The 24,348-nt window shown below is 46.5% G+C and overlaps 2 protein-coding genes across 12 annotated transcripts in view; both read left to right on the forward strand.

Moving 5' to 3' along the window:
* FAM219A (family with sequence similarity 219 member A) overlaps positions 1-10,962 on the forward strand; it is a 60,648-nt gene extending 49,686 nt beyond the window's left edge. For 2 of the 8 annotated variants that reach the window (XM_004047953.4, XM_055351664.2), the window contains exons 2-6: positions 2,894-2,942; positions 6,339-6,441; positions 6,679-6,759; positions 7,431-7,485; positions 8,032-10,962. In XM_004047953.4, coding sequence (XP_004048001.1) covers positions 2,894-2,942; positions 6,339-6,441; positions 6,679-6,759; positions 7,431-7,485; positions 8,032-8,190 — 447 coding nt within the window. In that variant the 3' untranslated portion in view covers positions 8,191-10,962. Of the gene's footprint in view, positions 1-2,893; positions 2,994-6,338; positions 6,442-6,678; positions 6,760-7,430; positions 7,486-8,031 lie in introns of all 8 variants that reach the window. The other 6 variants (XM_055351663.2, XM_019033421.3, XM_055351665.2 and 3 more) reach the window with 3 other exon arrangements.
* Positions 10,963-11,064: 102 nt separating this feature from the next.
* LOC101150995 (sperm microtubule inner protein 6) overlaps positions 11,065-24,348 on the forward strand; it is a 144,385-nt gene continuing 131,101 nt past the window's right edge. For all 4 annotated transcript variants that reach the window (XM_063696954.1, XM_019033424.3, XM_004047951.4 and 1 more), the window contains exons 1-2: positions 11,065-11,651; positions 23,411-23,555. In XM_063696954.1, coding sequence (XP_063553024.1) covers positions 11,517-11,651; positions 23,411-23,555 — 280 coding nt within the window. In that variant the 5' untranslated portion in view covers positions 11,065-11,516. The remainder of the gene's footprint in view (positions 11,652-23,410; positions 23,556-24,348) is intronic.

A 24,348-nucleotide genomic window follows, 5' to 3' on the forward strand; every position in this document is an offset into this window, starting at 1 on the left:
GTCTAAGGGCTTGTGTTTTTAAAAATCAGCCCCAGGGAAAGGATGGTGAGGCCTAACACTCTCATGTGATAGATGGGTTAGAAGGTTAAGGAGGAGAAGCAGGATTGAAACGCCACAGATTTAGAAGTCATCAGTGTAAAAATGCCAATCAGAACTATAGGAGACATCAGGGCTCCCCAAGGAGAGAGAAGAGGGCCAAGGGCAGGACCCTACAGAGGAGGCAAAGGGTTGTGGGAGGACAGAGAAATGATAGTCAAAGAGGCAAGAGATGAGCCAAGGGAGGAAGCCTTTTCCAAATGGATGTGTTATATGTGACATGTGATGAATGCTACCAAAAAAGTGAAGGAATGTGACTTGGGACTTAGAAATGTGCCAGTGCTGCCCTGGTAGGGTCCTATCAGCATGTTTATGGGATTTGCCCTTTAAAAAGCCTTCCCTCTGGCTGCTTTGCAGTGAGCAGTCTCTGGGGCCCACAGGAAATCCAGAGCCCAGCTGTCCCATCTCCACCTCCCTTGCAGGTAGCAGCTGAGAGGCTGTTTTGGCTGCAGAGAGGCATGTCAGGGCCACTAGAGGTTTGCTTCTCCAAGGCTGTGCAGGACAGGTGCTGTCTATTAGTCTGTCAAGGAGGTTGCTGAGCCAGGGAGGATGAAGGACTTGCAGCATGGGAAGTTGCCCAAGATGCAGGCACTGCGGCACCCAGCCTCTCTGAGCAAAGCCTCCTGCCCTTCTTCTACTCAGTCAAGGCTAAGGGCTAGGGATCAAAGCAGGGGAGGGAGGCACAGGTTTTGCCCTCAGGAACTTGCAAACCACTGTGGCAACAGAGCCCACCCAGAGCCTTGTGCTCTGGATGGCCTGAAGGAACACAGACAAGGCCAGGATTTCCCTCTCAAACCTGCTAGACTTTTCCCTTTCCCATTAGTGACAAGCATGTTTTCATGCCCACTGCCTCATTTTAAAGGGAACAGAAGCCACCATAATGGTTATATATCCTTCCCTTGCTGGGTCACCAGCAACCACTCAGATCCCTGGGCCTGACACTGTGGCAGCATTCTACATGCCCATCTGTCTACTCCCTGCATCCGCAAAGGCAGAACAGGCAGCAGCCTTGGATCCCTTCTGCACTCCTCACACCTTAAGCTTAGCAATCTACAGGCCCTGGTTAAAATGCAAAGACAAGGGAAGAGGTTAATATGCAGACTGATGCTTGGGCCTGCAGGAATGGAGCAGCCTCCCAGAGGGCCTGTCTTTAACTCCAAGCCCAAATCATGTTCTCTTCCCTATGTCCCTCCCTGCATGCTTTGAAAGGTTATTGACTCCATCACTGACCTTGGGTAATACACTTCCCCTCTCGGCCCAGGTTTCCTCATTTTTAAAAAGAATGGGTGATAAGTTGATATTTGTTGAAGCTGTTGATAGGTACCTATGATCTCACTATACTGTTTTCTCTACTTGTTATAATTTCCATAATAAAACATTTTTAAACATTTAAAATCAAAAGATTTTAACCTTTTTAAAAAAATGGAACCTTTTCTCCAACCAAAAAGTTGCAACAGGCTGATATATAAATGAAATAAAGGTGAATCTACTCTTATTAAAGGGAAGCCAGACCCCCATCCTATAGCTAGGATGGCAGCACCCCTGTCAATATTTGGTCCTCAGAGTCTCAGGGAGAATGTGGATGACTTCAGCCACTTGCACGGCCCTGGATCTTGCAGCAGAGGAGGGTGTTTGGGAGGGGATGGCAAGGCTAGATAAGGACTCTTAGTGAGGTATGGTGGCTCATGCCTGTAATCCTAGCACTTTGGGAGGCTGAGGCAGGCGGATCATGAGGTCAGGAGTTCGAGACCAGCCTGGCCAATATGGTGAAACCCTGTCTCTACTAAAAATACAAAAATTAGCTGGGCATGGTGGCGTGTACCTGTAGTCCCAGCTGCTCAAGAGGCTGAGGCAGGAGAATTGCTTGAAACCGGGAGGCGGAGGTTGCAGTAAGCCAAGATCGCACCACTGCACTCCAGCCTGGGCAACAAAGCAAGACTCCGTCTCAAAAAAAAAAAAGGACTCTGGACAGCACAGTTCCCAGCCCAATTAGAGATTAGTGAAGTGAAGAGGGCAGTGAGGAGGATGTCAAAAGTTCCAGACTCAGGACAATACACAGAATGTGTGCTTTCCTATCTTCCTGACCATCTGTAGAATCAGGTGTTTTGCACTCTGGGCAGCAAAAGACTAACTGGCCACCTGCTGGTTTGTCATTATTTGTCTTCTCACCTACTGTACCTAGCCAACTTTTCAGGTTCTCCCAGGAGACACTCTTTAGGTGTCATTTGTGAACTGGAGAAGTCCTCATTAGAACTATTTTTTGTCCAGTGGCTGTAGCCTTGAAGGCTGGTGTGGCTTGGTCAGTCAGTTCTCTGGATCCTGTGAAGGGACTGTCCAGCACAGGGAAACAGAGGGAGAAGACCCATCTCAGACAGCACCTGCTCTCCCCTTAACCCAGACTTAAACTCACAGGAACCTAGGAAGACCTTGCCAAGCAAGTATACAGGAAGGGCCTGAGGGGAAGGGCTACTAGTATGGGAGTTAGGAGAAGGAAGTCCTGTGAGTTTAAAGAAATCATGATGGGCTTTCTGGAGGAGGCTGGACCACACAGGACTTTGAGGACAGACACCAAGTTGGATGTACATGGAACCCAGATCCTTGGTTCTTCTACCTAGCCCAGTGTTTTTGTCCCACGGTAGATGGGTCTGCCCCTCTCTCCCTGAATGCCCTGCCTGCTCTGAGGGGTGAATGCTCACAGAAGCCCAGAGGGCAGGTGGGAAGGCTAGCTTCAGGACTGAGAGCAGCCCCCTGTCTTCACTCCCTAACAACTCTCTGTCTTACTGCTTTCTCCCCACAGGACCCAGCCGCCGCCTCCATCTCTGACGGAGACTGTGACGCCCGGGAGGGTGAGTCAGTAGCCATGAATTACAAACCATCCCCGCTCCAAGTGAAGCTGGGTGAGTGTGTCTGGGGGGTGAGGGAGATGTGGGGACTAGGCAAGATACTCTGGGCTGGGTCTACAATGAGGTGCCACAAATAAACCAGCTCAGCCTAGATGATTCCAAGACTCAAGCCTTCAAGTCATTGGCACTGCGAGGCACCTTGTCTCCTGCAGGCAAAGAGGGCAGTTACAGTTCTCTGCAGGAGCCTGAAACTCTAAGAGGCATCTCTGAAGCCAAGAACGTTCCAGGTATTCTGGGGGATAGCTGCAGGGGGAAAAGCATGGAACCCCACAGAGAGGACTTGGAAGTCCCATCAAACACTGGATCAGGCTGAGAGGAAGCTGCCTTCGAAGTGGGGTGTTATCCCAGCACTTTGGGAGGCCGAGGCGGGTGGATCATGAGGTCAGGAGATCGAGACCATCCTGGCTAACAAGGTGAAACCCCGTCTCTACTAAAAATACAAAAAAATTAGCCGGGCGCGGTGGCGGGCGCCTGTAGTCCCAGCTACTCAGGAGGCTGAGGCAGGAGAATGGCGTGAACCCAGGAAGCGGAGCTTGCAGTGAGCCGAGATTGCGCCACTGCAGTCCGCAGTCCGGCCTGGGCGACAGAGCGAGACTCCGTCTCAAAAAAAAAAAAAAAAAGAAGTGGGGTGTTACTTGTATGTCTAAGGGATAGAAAGGAAAGAGAGTTCCAACCCTAGAAGCCGAGCCCCTCTCCCGATTACAATCTCAGCCCATCTAGAGATCTCTGGGCCCAGTTGGCACCTATTTGGGGGAGTTTTCCCTTCGTTTCTTAGAAAACCCAAATATCTCCCTTCATTTCTGGGTCACATTTCCCTTGTGGCTTTGTCTCATGTCCACTCCAAAGTCAGTTTACTGTGCAGCCTGATCCTGTGAAGTCCCCTCGCTTGTGGCCACTGTCCACAGCTCCTACCACTATTGCCCTCCCTTCACCTCATGGGCTGTCCCTCTCCCTTCAGGGACCAAAGTTTCACTGTCTCATGGCTGCTGTATATAACACACTTTTATGAAAACTTTGGTTTCTTGAAGAGAAATTACAAAACAGGACATACAGGAAAGAGTTTACAATTAAATATAGGTCATTACTATCCTTCCAAGTTCCTCTGCCATCAAGACCACCCTCCTGTCCATCCTCCTCCTCAGGCTCCAGCTGCCCAACAATTACTGATGCCTCCTCAGTCCTAAGGGCCCTTTGCCTACAACTTTCTCCTTCCTTTCCACAGAGGCCTGTATTTTATTATTCAACTACTATTTTTTTTTCTTACCTTGCTTGCTTCTCTCCTTCCAGACCACATCCAGGGAGCCCCTCGAGCTGTTTTTCTAAACAAGAATAGTTCTCTCCTTGGAATTTGTTTCTATTCCTAGGACATCAGATTAAAACTGCAGCCAATTTTATTTATCAGGGGTGTTGGTTGTTGTTGTTGTTGTTGTTGTTGTTTTGAGACAGAGTCTCTCTCTGTTGTCCAGGTTGGAGTGCAGTGGCATGATCTTGGCTCACTGCAACCTCCGCTTCCCTGGTTCAAGCGATTCTCCTACCTCAGCCTCTCAAGTAGCTGGGATTATAGGCGCGCACCATCATGCCCAGCTAATTTTTGTATTTTTAGTAAAGATAGGCTTTCGCCATGTTGGCCAGGCTGGTCTGGAACTCCTGGTCTCAAGTGATCCACCCACCTCGGCCTCCCAAAGTTCTGGGATTACAGGCATGAGCCACCATACCCAGCCTATTATTGTTTAATGTAACAATACAAGTATTTTAACAAGCATAACTTCTTTACTCTCCCCCATCACATTCTCCTCCTAAGAGGTAACTATTCCAAGCCTTTTCAGTTTCTGTAGTTTTACTTTGTATTTTAACATAAGTGGTATCATATTGTGCACATTTTCTGAAACTTGGCCTTCCTTCTTCCACCACCTAAATCTTGGAGCTCCTTCCAATGTCAGCATATTGTGACTTCATTCTTTTAAATGGTTGTATAGTAGTCTTTAGTTTGGTTTTGCCAGTTTATTGTTTGCTTTTTTCCCACTATTTCAAACAATTTCAGCATGCTTTTAAAATAACATCTTTTTTTCTCCCCATTACATTACCATCAAAGCTCCTCATGAAAATTCACAGCATTGTCCCAGTTGCACCTAGTACCACCAGGAACTTTAAGGCAAATTGCACCCCCTAGAGGCCTGGAGTGGTAATGGCAGCTGCCACCTGCTGGAAAGAAGCTGGGAAAAAGCTGGAATCAACTGAGCAGTGGCAAAGAAAGAGGGTCAAAGAGTAGAAGACAGAGATTCAGAGACATGAGGTCAGGGGAAATTTCCAAGTGAGTCACAGTAGCTGTAAAGGTCCTTCCCATCCTTACCCTCTGGAGCATTTGGCTATTTTATGAGTCATTTTCCCTAGTGTCCCTCTCCACCTAACAGTTCCTTTTCCTAGATCTGGCCTTTACTTGAGATGAGTAGGGAAGAGTAGATGGGACTCCTCCAAGACCCAGAAAGCTACTTCTGGTAACAGTTGTCACATACCAGGCAGTGGACTGGGTCACCTGATGGCCAGCTCCATGAACCTGGTAGGCTTTGGAACCTTGGAGAACTCAGACCTTGGCAAAGGAGTCAGGAGCACCACTCAGGCAGCGTAGCCAAATGGGCTCCCCCAGCCTCCTGCCCCTTACCTTGTAGCCCCATCCTGCGCCTCCCACACCATAACCTTCAGTGGCTTCTTCTTCCTTCTGCGTTAATCCCAAACTCCTCTGTCTGGCATTCAAGTCCTTCATGTTCTGAGTTTGTAACCAGAGAGAGTCTTCGGCCCCTTAGCACAGGACTGGACATATAATTAGTGACATGGATATTTGTTGAATAAGTGGCTGAATAAATGAATTTTACTTCTCTAACCTGACCTCTCTCTTCACCCCTCTATCCAGAGCCACACTTAGGCTCACTTTTAAATGCCTTTTTGCACACACTATCCCTCCTTCCTAGAATGTCCACCTCTCTCCAGGTCATGGTGTCACCTAAAGGAAGCCCTCTCTGACTGCGCCATCCTTCTGTGATTGTCTCTCCCCCGCCAGCCTTTCCCTGGCATCAAGTACACACTAACTACCCTAACATGGGAGTTGTGGTTCCTGGAAAACAGGGGGCAGCCTCCTCTTTTTGCCCCCCACTGTCTGCCTCAGGTTGTGCAGGGCCAGGTACTATCTCCACCAAGCAGCAGGGGCCTGGAGTTGGGATCCCTGCCTCAGTCCTTCTAGGAGCAAGTGGTTTCACAGTGGAGGCCCAGCCCAGGCTGCCCTGAGTAGTAAGACAGGGTGGCCTCAGGGGCAGGACACAGCTTCCTTCCCATGTTCTCCTGCAGAGAAGCAGCGGGAGCTGGCCCGGAAGGGCTCCCTGAAGAATGGCAGCATGGGTAGCCCTGTCAACCAGCAACCCAAGAAGAACAATGTCATGGCCCGAACAAGGTAGAGGCCCTCCCTACCCCACCTGGACCCTGCCAGCCAGGACCTATTTCTGCTGGTCCTGAGCCTCCCCCTCTTCCCTCCCTCCTCAGGCCCAGCTCCTCTCTGAGAGGAGACAGCCTTAACAGGATCCAAGGTGGGGAGGGAGGGAAGGAAGTGGTGGGACGGGGCCCAACCCAGTCCCTTGCCAGGTTTCTATGCTCCACTTTGCCACTCTAACTCCCGAAATTCTTCACCCAGGCTGGTCGTCCCCAATAAAGGCTACTCCTCACTTGACCAGAGCCCCGATGAGAAGCCACTGGTAGCCCTTGACACGGACAGGTGTGTATGGGGGCTTGGGGGTAGCTGGGCAGCCCAAACGAACCTGTGTAGCACAAGTGGGCTGTACAGGCCACACCTGCTATAATGTCAGAATTGGGATATTCTTCAGCCAGAATCTCTCCAAGGGTGAATTCTCCAGGGATGGGAATTTTTTTACACCAGGGACTGGGGGTTGAAGAGAGGTGGCAGAGAGAGGAAAGGGGGGCCTGCGCTGTCTGCTGTCATCCTGGGACAACTGATCCAATGGTTGTCCCTAATTGGCCTGTGATGTTGTCTCTGGACAGCAGAATATGATGCTTAATGCCCCTTCCCCTCAGGAAGGAGCCCTACTCCCTGGAAAACACCTGGCTAGACTTGGACTTTGGGAATATCCTACAAGTCAGGGTGATTTGAGTCTACAAAAAAAAAAAAAAAAGATGAGAAGGAAGGGGGTGAAAGGAGTAACTGCTATATTTAGAAGGAGGTTAAGGATAGCAACTGATTTTAAGGGTGGGGCTTGGGAACTTGTCTTTAAAATCCTGCATTTGCACAGCAAGCACAGTTTGTATTGAGATTTTGCTATTTGGAACTGTAAGGGAGGTATAGGATGCTGACTAATGGGAGGTGGGATTGCAGAGAGTTTTCTATGTAATTTCTTGGTATCACTTTCCCTCTCTTTCCTCCGTGGCCAGCGATGATGACTTTGACATGTCTAGATACTCCTCCTCCGGCTACTCCTCTGCTGAGGTGAGCCCCTACCCCTTCTCACCCTAGACACCACCGGGCAGGATCACCGCCATCCAGGGGGAGGGCTGGGGCCAATGCCCAAGTACAAGGAAAAAGAGGGCTGGGCAAGGCTGGGTGGTGCCCTGCACAGGGTGGGCCTGGGATAGGATGAAGAGAAGTGGTTACTGGCCTCAAGTGCGGGGAGCCCAGGGTTAGGAGCGGGGCTTTAGATTGCAGCAGGCCATTTAAATAGAACGGGTGTAAAATACAGGTGATATCCTCTAGTAGCCGGCCTGAGATAGGGGCAAAACCCGAATAGGAGCAGGACCAGAGGTGTGAAGTTGACCATAGAATGGGAAGGGGTGACTAGAAAGAAAGTGAGGCCAGAGGCGAAGGAGGGCGCCTAGGCAGAAGCGAGGCCTGGGGGTACGGACAGACCCGGGACAGGGCGGGGCTGATATCCAGGGCACTGGCTGGACTGGGGCGCAGACGGCCTGGAGTGGCCGCAGAGCCGTGGGTGGTGCCTCCCTGCCGCTCGGGCCTGACCTCCCTCCCCTTTGCCTACAGCAGATCAACCAAGATTTGAACATCCAGCTGCTGAAGGACGGCTACCGGTTAGATGAGATCCCCGACGACGAGGACCTAGACCTCATCCCCCCCAAGTCCGTGAACCCCACGTGCATGTGCTGCCAGGCCACGTCCTCCACCGCCTGCCACATTCAGTAGCGGGCGGGGCCGCTGCGGTCGCCGGGGCGGGGCCGCCAAGGGCTGGGTAGGACGGGCAGAGGCCGACCCCTTCCCAGCTCGTCTGCCTGCCCCCGGCCCCGCGCCCCTACAGCCGCCAACCTCGTATAACAGTCATTGCTTCCTCCTATGGTAGGACGTGTACCTCTGTGTGTTCATGGAGCTGGAGAAACCAAAACCGGGTCTCTCTCCACCCGGGAGCTGAGGAGGGGTGGGGGCCGTTTGTTCAGTTACCTGGGGGAACCTCACCCAGCACCCTGCCCCGCTTCCCAGGGCTGGCCAAGAGAGAAAACTGGACGGCAGGGAGGTCAACATTAACGAGTGGGGGGATCACAAAGCCAGGGGCTTGGCCCCACCCCAGCGAAGCCATGAACTCCCAAGCCCCGGCCTCAGCCTAACCAGGAAAGGGGCTCGGAGGGAGAAAGGCCCAGGGCAGTGGGGACGGGTCCCAGCACCTCGGAGCCCCCTTCACACGCCCCCTACCGGCCCATGTTTCTATTTGCATTTCCCCCTCCTCAGATGGGAAGCCTGGCAAAGCTGCCCAACCGGGTAGTGCCCCTCACCCATTGGATCACTGCCTTCTTCCTCTTGCCCCATTCACCCGCTTCCTTGCACTCTGGGAGTGGGGCAGGGTAAGGTGGGCCTTACAGACAGGCTGAGGTTTGGGTGGTGTGATCTGTCCTAATTGGCCCCTCACCAATGCATCTATCTGTCTGCCACCAGCCCACCCCACCCTGCCCCCACCCTCACCCACGCTTCTGCTCATTGGTCTTAATCCCAGCCTGGAAGCAGGGAGTAAGGCTGGATTCCAATGGCCCATTCCCCTCACCCCAGCCCAAGACGTGGGAGGCTGCTTCCCAGTAAGAATCCAGGAGCAAGCTTTGGTGAATCCAGTGGGCCGAGTGGCTATATGGATGTGGTTGTTTGGATGTGGTAGGGAGTGCTTAGCAGAATGTGTGTGTATCTCTGAGGCTGTCAGGGGGTGGGTGGGTGTGTGTCTCTGTTGGACCTGTCTCTCCTCAGTCTATTCCTGTCATAGATGTGGGTGTCCCTGGTAGGGAAGTGCCTGTGTGGTCTGTTTACAGTGCAGAAGGCGGCTCAGCAGTGCAATGGGCTGACAGCCTTGGACCGGGAGTCAGAAGCCTGGGTTCTGGTTGTAGCTCTGGCCCCTCCCTGTGATCTTCAACAAGCCACTTGCTTTCTCTGGTCTTCAGTTTCCTCAACTAGAAAATGAACAGCAGCTGAAATTATGTTGAAGATCCTTTTATACCTGAAAGAGTTTCTTCATAGAAATTTCTGTGGTGGGGAGGGGGCAATCTCTGTGTGTCTCAGTACACCTAAAGGTTGGGGTGGGGCGGAGTTGTGTGTCTCTGTAGAAAGGCGAAGGGGCAGTTCCTATCAGGACTGTGTATGTCTGAGCACATGTGGCTCTGTTTGGGATTACGTGTTTGTCTGTGAATGTGTGTGTGTGTTGGAGGGTTGTCTATTGTGTGTGGCTGTATAGGGTGTCTGTAGATCAAGATGTGTATACAGCTGCTTCTGCTATTGCTGGTTTGGGGGAGGGGACTGGAAAGCTGAGACTGAAAATCAAGAGGGAAGAGGTGAGGAAGGCCCACCCCTGGGGCTGGGCAGTGTAGACCTGCCACCGTGTGAAGAAAAATGAAAGCACAGATAGCCTAAGACTGCACAGGCCTGTGCCCACATACCTTATAGCACAGGCCCAGGTGGATCATCTCATGCTAACACCCCACATGTGCTGGTGGATCCACTCCCATGGATCCACTCACATGCTGCAGGCATGCAGTAGACTCACCCACAGCCCACTCTCTGGACACCAATCCTGGGAGGTGGGAGCTGGAATGGGGAGCAATGAGAGGAGGGAGTGAGACTGTTGGCTTAGGAAGGGTGGTACCTCTCCCTGCATCATACCCAGGAACTGCCAGCTCCAAAATATTGGGGTACAACTCACCACCCCCCACTCCTCCAACCCATCCCTACCTCCTCTAGTGCAGGGACCCAAGTTAGATGATGAGAAAATGCCAAACAAAGGGAGGCAAGGACAGAGAAGGTACCTGCAGGACCCACAAGGCCCATACTGGCCCCCATCTGAACCCACCTCTCCCACCCAGATCAACATCCCCCCAACCCCTGTGCCCCCATCATCTGGACCCCAGAGCCAGCCCTCCCACTACCACCACCACCACCCCGGGGCTCCTTGGCTCACCTTTCTAGAACATGGGTACCTCCTCTTTTTGGGGGCTCATTTAGACTGCTGCCTTTGCTGCTGACTTGCAGTGTGACTCGGGCCCATTGTTCAATCTCTGTGGCCCTGAGACACCAGGGAAAATCTCCCCCCCACAGGATATACTAGTTCCCTGGCAGGCAAGGGCTTCCAACTGAGGCAGTGTATGTGTGGCAGAGAGAGGCAGGAAGCTGGCAGTGGCAGCTTCTGTGTCTAGGGAGGGGTGTGGCTCCCTCCTTCCCTGTCTGGGAGGTTGGAGGGAAGAATCTAGGCCTTAGCTTGCCCTCCTGCCACCCTTCCCCTTGTAGATACTGCCTTAACACTCCCTCCTCTCTCAGCTGTGGCTGCCACCCAGCCAGGTTTCTCCGTGCTCACTAATTTATTTCCAGGAAGGTGTGTGGAAGACATGAGCCGTGTATAATATTTTTTTTAACATTTTCATTGCAGTATTGACCATCATCCTTGGTTGTGTATCGTGTAACACAAATAATGATATTAAAAGCATCAAACAAGCCAGCCTCAGCTCCCTCCCTGGGGTGTGGGCAAGGGGCAGATGGGCTGGGAAGCAGACAGAACTGGTCCTCTGGGCACACATGTTACTCCACTTCCACCTGTGGGTTCCCAGGCATGCCACTGACCTGCTGCATGACCCTGGGTGAGTCACAACCCCTCCGAACCTCTGTTTCTCTTCAACAGTGAGAAACCTGACCTAGAAGATCTCCAGAGGCCCTCTGAACTCTTAGAAATTGGGCTCTTTTGATAGGCTTGAGGCAGGAGGGGGTCAGGAGCAGGGAGGGAATTAGACCTCCTCACCTTCCCAGGGATGGGGCTGAGCCAGGTGATATCACAATGGGCAGTGCCCATCCTGGAGGGGGCATCAGTGTGGGGTGGGAGCAGGAAGGCTGTTGGGGAAGGAAGCTGAGAGATCCTCTGCAGGAGGGGATTATAGCAGCTAAGGGCACCTGCCAGGCTGGAGGTGTGGCCTGTCTAGGGGAAGGGTGGTCACTGATGTCCAGCAGGAGCCCTTGACAGGTAGAGCCCACCACGGCATCTCCAAGACCACACCATGTTCCTGTTCTCCCGTAAGACCAGGACCCCTATCAGTACCTACAGTGACTCCTACAGGGCTCCCACCTCCATCAAGGAGGTCTATAAGGACCCACCCCTGTGTGCCTGGGAAGCCAACAAGTTTCTGACTCCGGTAAGTGGGAGATTGGTGGGGAGGGGCAGGCCAGAGTGTATGGCCAGTCTGGATGCCTGGCAATGTATGTTTGTAATGATTTGTAGCTTTGTGTATGTGTGTGTTTTATTCATTTACCTAGGCACAGAATTTACAATGGTATGTAAAACAGCACAAAATCCTGCCTTCATGGAATTACATTGGGGTAGGAGGTAGGAACAGGCAGATAATAAGAAATAAACATGAGTTTTATAAATTCTTCAAAAATACTGTAAAGGAAATAAACAGAGTAGTGGAAGTGGAAATGGAAAGGGAGGGCTACTTAGGTCATGGAAAACCCTCTCTCAAGGTGACAATAAACTGAGACTGGAAAGATGAGATAGAACTAGCCACATGAAGACCTGAAAGAATAGAAGAGCTGAAAGTTCCAGACAAGTGATCAGAAAGTGCAAAGGCCCTGAGGCTGCCTGTGGAATAGGCCGGAAACTGTCCTATATGCATGCCTTTATGTATATGTATCACAGTTTACTTGTGTCTGTGCTTGAAGATTGGTGGCCAGGTGGGAGGAAATCTGTGAGTCTAACTGTGACTCTGCCTAAGAGAATTTATCTGTGTGTACCGTCCAACTTTGCTGAGTATCTTCATCTGTAGGCAACCCAGGATACAAAAGGGAAGGGCCAGCCCTTGCCTTTGAGGAGCTCACAGCAAACAAGTGAACAAAGTAGAGTTGCCCGATGTGGAACATGCACCAGCAGAGGTGGAGAGCCAGAAAGGGGAGAGCGCTGCCCAACCTGAAGGGCAGACCTACTGAGGGATCCAGGAGGAAGAGGCTTCCAGCAGAAGAGAGTCAGGAGAAAAGGCAGCCTGTGGGCAGGGACCTACCAGAAACTGAAACTGTTAGAGCAGGAGAGTTTAGTCCTTGGGTGAGAGAGGAGTCTGCAGACCAAGAAGGGCCTCTCTGGCTATGTTGTGGAGCGTGGACATAAGGCTCCAGGTTTTTGAACCTGGGAGGGAGAGTCATGGTTCAATTGTGAGTTAGGCCACTCTGGCCACAGTGTCAGGGAATTGCAGGGGCTGGGGTTGAGGGCAGGAAGGCCAGCGAGGGGTGAACAGATGAGGAAGGAGGATGTAGGTGGGAGATAAGGAGATTGTCACAATGAAAAAAGGAATTTGTTGAATAGGAGAGAATTTTTTAAATAATTTATTTTGTCTAACTCCAAAATAAATATACGCTGAATGTAGAAAATGCAGATAACTCAGAGAAGCACAAAGAAAAAAGGTCTAAAATCCTACTACCTAAAATTACCATTGTTAATATATTATCGTATGCCCTTTCAGGAAGCAAATATTGTTTATTATAAAAATAAATAAAATTTATTACAAAGTGGTGTATTTAAGGAATCTTATTGAAAATTTAGGTACTTTATAAAATTTTGCTAGTATAATCATTCTTATACATGTATCTTGGTACACATTTCCAATTATTCCCTTAGGATAAATTACTAGACATGAAATTGTTAGGAGAAAAGATATACACATTTTTAAAACTTTTGCTATATACCTCAAATTGCCATAATAAGTAAGGGTTGTAACAATTTACATTTCCACAAGCAAAATATGAGAGTGCCTGACTCCATACTCAATAGAAGGGAATTTTAAAAAGTAGATGAATAGATTTTGGTCACCATATGGATGGTAAGGGGAGAGATTAGGGTGACCCTTGAGTTTTTGGCTGTGGCAACTGGAGGAATGCTAATGCTATCAACTGAGGTTTGGAATAACAGATTAGAGATTTGGAGTTCAAGAACAAAAATATTTGAGGATATCCAGGAAAAGATGTTTGGCAAGTAGTTAGATATACTTATCTGAAGCAAAGGAAAGAGGTCTGGGTTATAGATAGAGATCTTGAAGTCATCATCATATAAATGGTGGGTGAAGTCATAGGAAGAGATGAAATTGCCAAAGAAGAGAGAGAAAATGGCCAAGGACATAACTTTGGAGAATATAAATATTTAAGGGTAGGTAAAGGAAAAAAAGCCATAAAAGAAGACAGAGAATTATTGCCAGAGAACTAGGAGGAAAATCAAAGATAAACCAATAAAGACAGCATTATTAGACAAAGATCAGTGTCAAGTGTTAGTGACAGAGAAATCTCTCGGATGTAGTAACTCTTGGTAACTTAGCCAGACAGCTTCAATGAATGGCGAGGAGTGAAAGTCAGATAGCAGTGGTATTAAGAATGAAGGAAAAGCCAGGCATGGTGTCTCACGCCAGTAATCCAAGCACTTTGGGAGGTTGAGGCAGACAGGAAGATTGCTTGAGCCTACGAGTTCAAGACCAGCCTGGGCATCATGGTGAAATCCTGTCTCTACCAAAAATACAAAGATTAGCCAGGTGCAGTGGCATGTGCCCATAGTCCCAGCTACTCGGGAGGCTGAGCTAGGAGAATCACTTGAGCCCAGGAGGTTGAGGCTGCAGTGAGCCTTGATCACACCACTTTACTCCAGCCTGGATGACAGAGCGAGGCCCTGTCTCTTAAAAAAAAAAAAAAAAAAGAATGAAGGAAAAGCTTCTGCTTTTGGCAGTATGGTGGTCTAGAAACTCTGAAGGGCCCTGTTGCTTCAAAACAACTTAAGTTCTGAATAAAAATTAATTTTTATTTTGTGTTGGATTCTCATGGAGATGAGTGGTAAGTATAGTTAAGAAGACAGGATTGTCCTGAGGACAAATGCCATTATTAGCACTATAAACAGGCATTTAAGCCTTAAACTAGCTGAAAGATAGAGGAATTAAATCTGTAAATTCCAAACTTAACCAGAAAGTTCCATGTCTCTGCCCCCCAACACACACCCCACACACACATATTTATCTTCAATGGCGGTAAACATCCTCAGTGTAGGTTTCCAGGTATCCTTTGAAGAACGGCCAATTAAACATGAGCTCACAATAAGAGATAAAAGAAAACAAACCACCATATTACAGAATCTGCAGACACAACAAACAATAAACTTAAAACTCCCAAGAATTTCAGATATTAGAATTAACAGTTAAATAATATAGAATAATTGGGCCGGGTGTGGTGGCTCACACCTGTAATCCCAGCACTTTGGGAGGCCGAGTCGGGTGGATCATGAGGTCAGGAGATCGAGACCATCCTGGCTAACACGGTGAAACCCCATCTCTACTAAAAATGTAAAAAGTTAGCCGGGCATGGTGGTGGACACCTGTAGTCCCAGCTACTCAGGAGGCTGAGGCAGGAGAATGGTGTGAACCCAGGAGGCAGAGCTTGCAATGAGCCAAGATCGTGCCACTGCACTCCAGCCTGGGTGACAGAGCAAGACTCCATCTCAAAAAATAATAATAATAATATAGAATAATTATGATTTTTTAAAAAATGTGAAATCTGGCCAGGCATAGTGGCTCATGCCTGTAGTAATCCCAGCACTTTGGAAGGCTGAGACAGGAAGATCACTTGAGGCCAAGAGTTCAAGACTAGCCTGGGCAACATAGTGAGACCTTGTCTATTTAAAAAATAAAAATAACTAAAAATATGAAATCATTAAAATAAGCAAGCAATAAGAGATTATTAAAAAATGAGTAGGCAAATGTAAAAAGGACCTGAATAGAATTTTTAGAAATGAAAAATGTATTTGCTAAACCAAAAACTCAGCAGATGGATTAAAGAGTAGAGTCAACACAGCTGAAAAGTCCAGTGAAATGAAAAATAGACTGAAAGAATTTTCCCAGAATGCAGCACAGAGAGACAAAGAGATGAAAATATGAAAGAAACATTAAATGATATGAAAGACAGAATGAGAAGATCCCACACACATCTAATGGGAATCTCAGAAGGAAAGAGCATAAAGAACAGTTATTATTTAAAAAGAAAAAGGCTCAGAATTTTCCAGAACTAACAAAATAAATGAATCCACAAATAGAGAAAAAAAATAGAAGAAATTCCACAGTTAGGCACCTCACAATGAAACTGCAGTTCACCAGCTTAAGAGATGACCTTAAAAGCAGACAAAGAAAAAAAATTTTCGAAGTGTCATCCTTTCAAAAACCAAGGAAAGATAAGACATTTACAGGAAAACAAAAATGAAAATGTTTATTACCATCAGGTCTATATACAATAAAGGAACTTCTAAAGGATATACTCTGGGGAGAAGGAAAATGATCACAGAAGGAAAGTCTGAGATGCAAGAAGGGATGGTAAGGAACTGATAAACATGAGGTAAATTTAAGCAAACGTTATCTATAGAAAATAATTATAATGGCTTTTAATCTGTAATATTTAAAGGAAGAACTAAAATATTACAAAACTATCATTTAAGTTGGAACAGGACAGAGTTAGGTGTTCCTAGATTCTCCCATTGTTCTAAAGAGAGCATAAGACATAGTTTTGTACTGTCAACTAGCTGGAACTATACTTGCAAGAATTCCCTTTCCTAAATGTTTCCTAATTGGCCATGAGAGAAATCTGCATGATATTTGGAAAGAATAAATGAAAGAACAGCCATTTTTACCCTCTGAAGTTTGACGTGGGGTACCAAGCACTGTGGCAGCTTATGCACAATGTTGCTGATTTAGTAGTTCACCTTATTGCCATAGAGCAGCATTTGGCTACAACTCCTCTAGCTCCCACTGGATCTCCTTCAACCTCTCTGGGTCCTGGACCAGGTGTATGTAAAATTCCATGGCAAAGGGCACCAGCTTGTCATGAAGGTCGTCCATATCATCATTGTTGTAGGCAGTGAGACAGATGCAAATTCGACTTTGTTCTCCTCATGAGTTCCAGTTTGTCCTTGCTCTTCCCCACTTCATGTCCAGTTCTGCTTCCTGATGCCAGCAACTGACTTCAGGCTTAAAAATAGATGCAAAGACAACAGCTTTGCAGAGTTCTTAACCAGTATCCACAATTGTGTAAAGTCTCATCTCTCAAGTAAATCCCTTATGCTATATCACTAAAAGTGCTTTCTCTGATCCAAATTTGACTGATACGGATACAATAACAAAAAACTGAGTAAGCTAAAAAGTAACAGACAAAAGAGATTTTCAGATTAAACACACACACATACACACACACACACACACACACACACAGTTTTTAGATGGATCACTACATAAATGACAAAGTTTCAATTCACCAGGAAGATATTATAATTACAAACTTGTATTGGCCTGATAGAATTAGTAGAAGGACCTGTAATTCTAGCACTTTGGGAGGCCCAGGTAGGAGGATCATTTGAGCCCAGGAGTTTAGGACCAGCCTGGACAACATAACAAGACCCCATCTCTACAAAAAAATTTAAAAATTAGCTGGGTGTGATGGTGTGTGCCTACAGTCAGGAAGCTGAGACAGGAAGATGGCTTGAGCCCAGGAGTTTGAGGCTGCAATGAGCCACGATCACACCACTGTGCTCCAGCCTGGGTGACAAAGTAAGACCCTGTCTCAAAAAACAAAACAAACAAACAAACAAAAAAACCATGCCAGCCTGATCAACAAAGCAAGATATCATCTCTACAAAATTTTTTAAAAATAAAAATAAAGAATTAACCAGATGGAGAAATTGGCAAAATATACCATATTAGATTGTAACACACTACAATTACTGATTGGTCAAGCAGACATCCCCAACCCCCAAAAAAAGCAAAGATCTAAAACTCTTGCAATATAATTAGTATACTTGATTTATTTAATATAAATAAAGCCCTGAACCCAACAACTACAGATTTAAACATACAAGGAACATGATAACAGTGGACCAAGTACTAGGTTATAAAACAAACATAAGCAGAATTCTAAGATTGACATCATACAAAATAACTGTCTCTAACCTCGATGTAATAAAATTACAGATCAACAACAAAAAGATAACCAAAATCCTTTGTGAGTTTAAAATTTTGAAAAACACCATTCTAAATAATGAGTCAAATAAGAAATCAAAACAAATGGAAATATACTCAGAACTGAAAAGACTGCATATCAAAACTTGTGGGGTACAATAAAAGCTGTAGAGGAAAACCTATATCCCTAAATCCTTGTCTAAAAAAATGTGAAACATAAATGACCTGAGCATCAGACTTAACAACTTATGGGGAAAAGAATAAATGTAAAAAAATAGAAGAATGGAGATAATGAAAATAAGAGCAAAAGTTAAACTAGAAAGCAAAGATTCAACAAGATGAACAGGCAAAAGTTGTTTCTTTGATGAGGCTCATAAAATAGACAAATCTCTAGAGAATTAAGAAAAACAAGGCACAGACAAAAGAAGGGTCTAACAATGGATGTAGAAGAAATTAAAAGTAAGAGAATGTTCTGAACAACTTTATGCTAATAAAATTGAAAACAAATGGACAAACACAAGAAAAATAAAACTTGCCAAACCAGTTCAAGAATTGGAAAAAATCTGAATGCTCCTATAACGATTTAAAAAATTAAACCGGTAATTTGAAAACTTTCCACAAAGAAAACACCCAGCATAGATAAACAGTTACATTCCTCAAATGCTCGAAGAACAGTTGTTTTAATCTTATACAAACTCTGTCAGAGAACAGAAAAAAAGAGGATGCTTCCTAACTCATTCTATGAACCCAGCATAACTTTGATACAAAATTAATCAAGAAGGCCAGGTGCAGTGGCTCACACCTGTAATCCTAGCACTTTGGGAGGCTGAGGCAGGAGGATTGCTTGAGCCCAGGAGTTCAAGACCAGCCTGGGCAACATAGTGAGACCCCGTCTCTACAAAAAAATTTAAAAATTAGCCAGGTGTGGTGGCACGCACCTATGGTCCCAGCTGCTGCGGAGGCTGAAGCAGGAGGAATGCTTGAGCCCACAAAAAAAAATTAATCAAAAGTGTATAAGAAAATAAAAGTATACAGGCCAATTCATTCATAAATACAAAAGCAAAAATTCTAAATAAAATATTAGAAAACCGTATCCGGTAGTGTATAAAAAATAATTTGTGATGGTTACATTGTATTTATTTCATAAATGCAAGGATAGTTTAACATTAGAAAAATAAATATCATCCATCACATTAACAGATTCAAGAAAAAAACCACAAGATCATTTCAAAATATGCAGAAATGGACATGAGATCTTAGTAAAAATTCTTGAACTGTACACTTTGAGTGAAATTTATGGTATGTAAATTATACCTCAATGAAACCATTTTAAAAAGATGCAGAAATAGCAGTTACTAAAATTTATTACCCATTTATAACTAAAAAAGAAAAACTTAGCAAATATAACCTGATAAAAAATATATACAAAAAATATACAGCCAACATTATTCTGATTAACTGTTAGAAGCATTCTTTTAAAAATTGGAATCAAGGCAAGGATGTTCACTACTTCTATTCAGCATTGCACTGGAGGTCCTGGCAAGGACACCACAAAAAAAAAAAAGTAAAAAGATTTAAGAATAGGAAAGGAAAAAACAAAATTGTCATTATTTGCAGATAATACAACTGCATATATAGAATCTACAAATTGGCTGGTCCAAGGTAGTGAGTTATCTCAATTGATTGTTCACAGTCAGTTACAGATCAAACTCCTTGTTCCACTCTTTCTCTCTTCACTAGTGTGTTGGACTAGTCTTAAAAAAAAAAAAAGAATCTACACACATTATTAGAATAATTGGATAAATATTAAAAGTCAATCACATTTCTTAACACAAATATTTAGGAAGCATAATTTTTAAAATATACATCATTCTAGCATCAAAAAATAAAGATAATTAGAAATCTAACAATGTATGTAAAACTATATGGATAATATTATAAAACTTTATTGAATACTTTTTTTAAAAATACTTAAATAAATGGAGAGATATAACATGCTCACGAATGGGAATAGTTACTATCATAAAGATTCAGTGCCACCGGGCGTGGTTCTCAGCACTTTAGGAGGCTGAGGCAGGCAGATTGCTTGAACTCAGGAGTTCAAGACCAGCCTGGGCAATATGGTGAAACCTCATCTCTACAAAAAATACAAAAATTGGCAGGGCATGGTAATGTGTGCCTGTAGTCCCAGTTACTAATTAAAATCCCAACAGGATTTTTTGAAGACTTCAATAAACTTTTTAAAATTTATAGAGAAGGGCAAAAGTTCAAGAAATAGCTGTAACACACTTAAAGAAGATGAGTTATCCAAACTCCTGACAGATTAAATATGGAAAGTAAAACTGTTTTGTGTTTACAAGGAAATACAGAACATTGTCTCCATTATCTGAGAGTATGGTTTAATTTCTTAAATAATTCACAGAAAGCACTGACCACACAAGAAGAGATTCATCAAGACACTATAAAGAAAAGTAAAAGCCAGGTGCAATGGTTCACACCTGTACTTTGGGAGTCTAAGGCAGGAGGATCACTTGAGCTCAGGAGTTCAAGACCACCCTGGGCAACACAGGGAAACATCGTCTCTATAAACAAATTTAAAAAAAAATCAGCTGGGTGTGGTGGTGTGCACCTGTAGTCCCAGCTGTTCGGTAGGCTAAGGCAAGAGGATAGCGTTAGCCCAGGAGGTAGAGACTGCAGTGAACTGTGATTGTGCCACTGCACTCCAGCCTGGGCAACAGTGAGGCCCTGTCTCAAAAAAAAAAAGAGAGGAAAGAAATGTAAAAACAGAAGCCACAAACAGAAAAGATAAATAGCTTTTATATACATTTGCAACATGTATAGGTGCCAATAGTAAAGGACTAATATACAGAATATAGAAAGAATTATAATTCTCTTGGTTAAAATTGAACACATGTTTTGACTCCCTCCTAAAACCCCTCTAAAACTACAGTAAATGAATATTTAAGAGATAAACTCACAAGGAGAGTGAGAAGGAAGAGGCAATGGCAACACAATTTTGGAAGCTGGAAAAGATGATAAAGAAGTAGTAACTGACTTAGCAGATCTGAGAAAGCTGAATCTAAAGCAAGCAATGGAAAAGCCAAGCCATAATTCAACTTAAAACTGTAGAATTTTCAAAAGGCTCAGGAACTGGTAATCCTAGTCTTCTCTGGAACTGAGGATGGGACAGGACCAAGGCAAAAATAAGGATTATTTGAAAGCTGTTAAGAAGCAGTTAGGCCAGGTGAGGTGGCTCACGCCTGTAATCCCAGTACTTTGGAAGGCTGAGGTGGGCGGACCACCTGAGGTCAGGAGTTTGAGACCAGCCTGGCCAACATGGTGAAACCCCGTCTCCACTAAAAATACAAAAAAAAAAAAAAATTAGCTGGGAGTGGTGGCAGGCGCCTGTAATCCCAGCTACTTGGGAGGCTGAGGCAGGAGAATCACTTGAACCCGGGAGGCAGAGGTTGCAGTGAGCCAAGATTGTGCCATTGCACTCCAGCCTAGGTGAGAAGAGCGAAACTCCATCTCAAAAAAAAAAAAAAAAAAAGCAGTTAAACTCACTAATCACCCCTTCTATTTCATGCCACAGGATAACTGCCCACCTCTGTCTCTGCTAAAGTCAGGAGACTAATTTTTGGCAAGGACCTCAGGACTGGGGATACCAATTGAGGACAGGGTACCATTTTGAAAACAAGTGAACCTCCATATACTGAATGCTAAAATCCCCAGCGCAATCTTCAGCACTAGATTCTCAGAACACTGGCAGCTAAGTCATTACCCTCAGGCCAAAGGTTGAAGGAGTCTTTTCTGAAGAATCTCATCAGCCAAGAGGAAAGACCTACAGATATTGACATTAGAGTTTGCAAAATATTGTCCAACGAGATCATCCTACAGTGATGCTGATGGTGGACAAAGCCTACACACAGCTCAAAGCCTTCAATAAGCTTTTATAATCTCCTACTTATCAACAGGAGCAGACAAAGAGGAAACATCTGAGGAAAGCATCTAACAGAAAAATTGACGATGTCTATGAATTCTTCTAAATGACTGTTTTGTGTGTGTGTATCTGTGTTTAGTGTGTAAGTGGGTGTATCTGAGTGTGTATGTATGAATATACACCTATATGTGCATCTATGGGTGTATCTGGGTACACAGGGGTTGTGTATGTGTGTGTGTGTGTATGTGTGTAAAGCTCGGAGAAATGCTGAGTCACAGGACCCATGCACCCACATCTCCCATATTCTGCCCGCCACCCACGTAGAAGTGTGACTGTGCAGGAGCTGCTCACAGAACAATGTCAGCTGGGCACAGTTGATCCCAGAAGCCCCTGAGCAGAGAGGTTTTGAGGGTGGTTGGAGCACTTGGAGCAACCAGGTCTCAGCCTTGGCCAAGAGAAGGGCCAGGTGTGGTGGCTCATGCCTGTAATCCCAGCACTTTGGGAAGCCAAGGTGGGAAGATCCCTTGAGTCCGGGAGTTCAAGACCAGCCTGGGCAACATGGTGAAACTCCATCTCTATGAAAAATACCAGGTGTGGTGCACATGCCTGGGAGGCTGAGGCGGGAGGATCACTTGAGCCTGGGAGGTTAGGGCTTCAGCCATGATGGTATCACTGCACTTCAGCCTGGGTGGCAGAGTGAGACTTTGTCTCAAAAAAAAAAAAAAAATCATAAGGATCAAGTGTGGGTGATAGCATCACTGTCCCAGCACCTCACTGCCCGTTATGAGGAAGAAGCCCTATCTGACTTTGCTGGGTGTCCCACCCCTGTGACCCAGCTGCCTTTTCAGACCAGCTGCCTGCAGATACCTGTGGGTCTACAACTAACTTGTCATTCAGCCCTCAGCTGAGGAAAAAGGGGCCCCGAAGGGAGGCCCTGATCCAGGCTTCACAGATCTAGTCAGACAAGAAGTGACAGGGTAAGTTGAGGTGAACCCCAAAAAGCACAGGGGCCCAGGGCCTGGATCAAGAACAGGAAAAGTGTCAAGGTAGGGTGAGGACCAGGCCAAATTGAAGGTCAGGGTCAAAGGCAACACTGGTGTCAGGGCCAGAGCCACAGCAGAATCAGGGCCAGGTTGCAGTCAGGAAATTACTTTTTTTTTTTTTTTTTTTTTTTTTTTGAGACGAAGTCTTGCTCTGTCGCCAGACTGGAGTGCAGTGGCACGATCTCAGCTCACTGCAACCTCTCCCTCCTGGGTTGATTCTCCTGCCTCAGCCTCCCGAGTAGCTAGGACTATAGGAGCTCGCCACCATGCCCAGCTAATTTTTGTATTTTTAGTAGAGACGGGATTTCACCATGTTAGCCAGGATAGTCTCCATCTCTTGATCTCGTGATCCGCCCGCCTCGGCCTCCCAAAGGGCTAGGATTACAGGCGTGAGTCACCACGCCCAGCCGGGAATTACATTTTAAAGTAGGTGCCCCTCCAGCACTGTCCTTCATTTTCTTTAAGATGCTAGATTCCCAGAGAGCCTTTCCTGTCCAAGACACCCACATAAGGCTCCCAGGGTAGCCAGCTCCCAGGGTAGCCCTCTTTTCTGAGACTGGGGCCTGATGCACTGTTGGCAGAGACCCAGCCCTGCTCCCAGGCAGCATACAGTCTAGGAGAAAAAGGACAGGTATATGTAGCTCTGACCTTCATGAGCTCCCCACCAGGAAATGGCAGAAATGAGAAAGTCAGAAAACTACTCTGACATAAGGCCACCGCTTGGCTCCAAGCCCTAGCCTTGGATGAAAAGAAAGGAGGAAAGGGTAATTCAGACAAGAGAACTGTGCAGAGGAGCCAAGGCTAGCATGGGAATCCCTCTGACATGGGGAGGGGGGTTGGGAGACCCACCTGGGCTGACCTTCTCAAGAGAGGCTGGATCTAGCTCCAGCAAGACCCCAGGGCTGGGGTCTCTGTGCCCCTAACCACTTCTCCCCTCTCCCCTTGCCCAGGGTCTGACTCATACCATGGAGCGACATGTGGATCCCGAAGCCCTGCAGAAGATGGCCAAATGTGCTGTACAGGACTACACTTACAGGGGGTCCATATCAGGCCACCCCTACTTGCCTGAGAAGTACTGGCTTTCTCAAGAGGAAGGTAAGGCCTCACCCTTTGCTGACCCCTAAAATGACCCCCAACCTGAACCCAGCCACCTGGATCGTGACCTCCATCCTTTTTTTTTTTTTTTTTTGAGACGGAGTTTCGCTCTTGTTGCCCAGTCTGGGTGCAATGGCATGATCTCGGCTCACTGCAACCCACTTCCACCTCCCGGGTTCAAGTGATTTTCCTACCTTAGCCTCCTGAGTAGCTGGGACTACAGGCATGTGCCACCAGGCCCGGCTAATTTTTGTATTTTCAGTAGAGATGGGGTTTCACCATGTTGGCCAGGCTGGTCTCGAACTTCTGACCTCAGGTGATCCGCCCGCCTTGGCCTCCCAAAATGCTGGGATTACAGGCCTGAGCCACCATGCCCAGCCTTCATCCTGATTCTATGTCAACTTTATCTCCACCCATGACCCAGATTTCTTCCCTAACCACCCCCCCCACCAACCACCTGACCTGACCCTGGCCCTGGAGGAGATGACCTAGGCCCTGCTTTTTGGGGTTCTTGTCGGTGGAAAAAAAAAAAAACCTGGAAGGGCCCTGGGTCCCATCCTTAGCGCGTTGGAGAAAGGATTAACCTCCCACAGACAGATCCCTCCAAGTGCATTCCAGATGCCATCTCCTCCCATCTTCCCAGCCATCCTGCTCCCATCAGCTCCCTCCATCTCTCCTGCATCCCTCTGCCCCACCACACCTCTTTCCCTCAACCTGGAACCTTCTCTAGTTTCTTCCCAACTAAAAATTATCTCTTGCTCCTCTTCTCAACAGCCTAGGTTCTCGGAAACAT

Source organism: Gorilla gorilla, chromosome 13 (genome assembly GCF_029281585.2).
Source record: "Gorilla gorilla gorilla isolate KB3781 chromosome 13, NHGRI_mGorGor1-v2.1_pri, whole genome shotgun sequence".
In the NCBI taxonomy this organism is placed as follows: domain Eukaryota; kingdom Metazoa; phylum Chordata; class Mammalia; order Primates; family Hominidae; genus Gorilla; species Gorilla gorilla.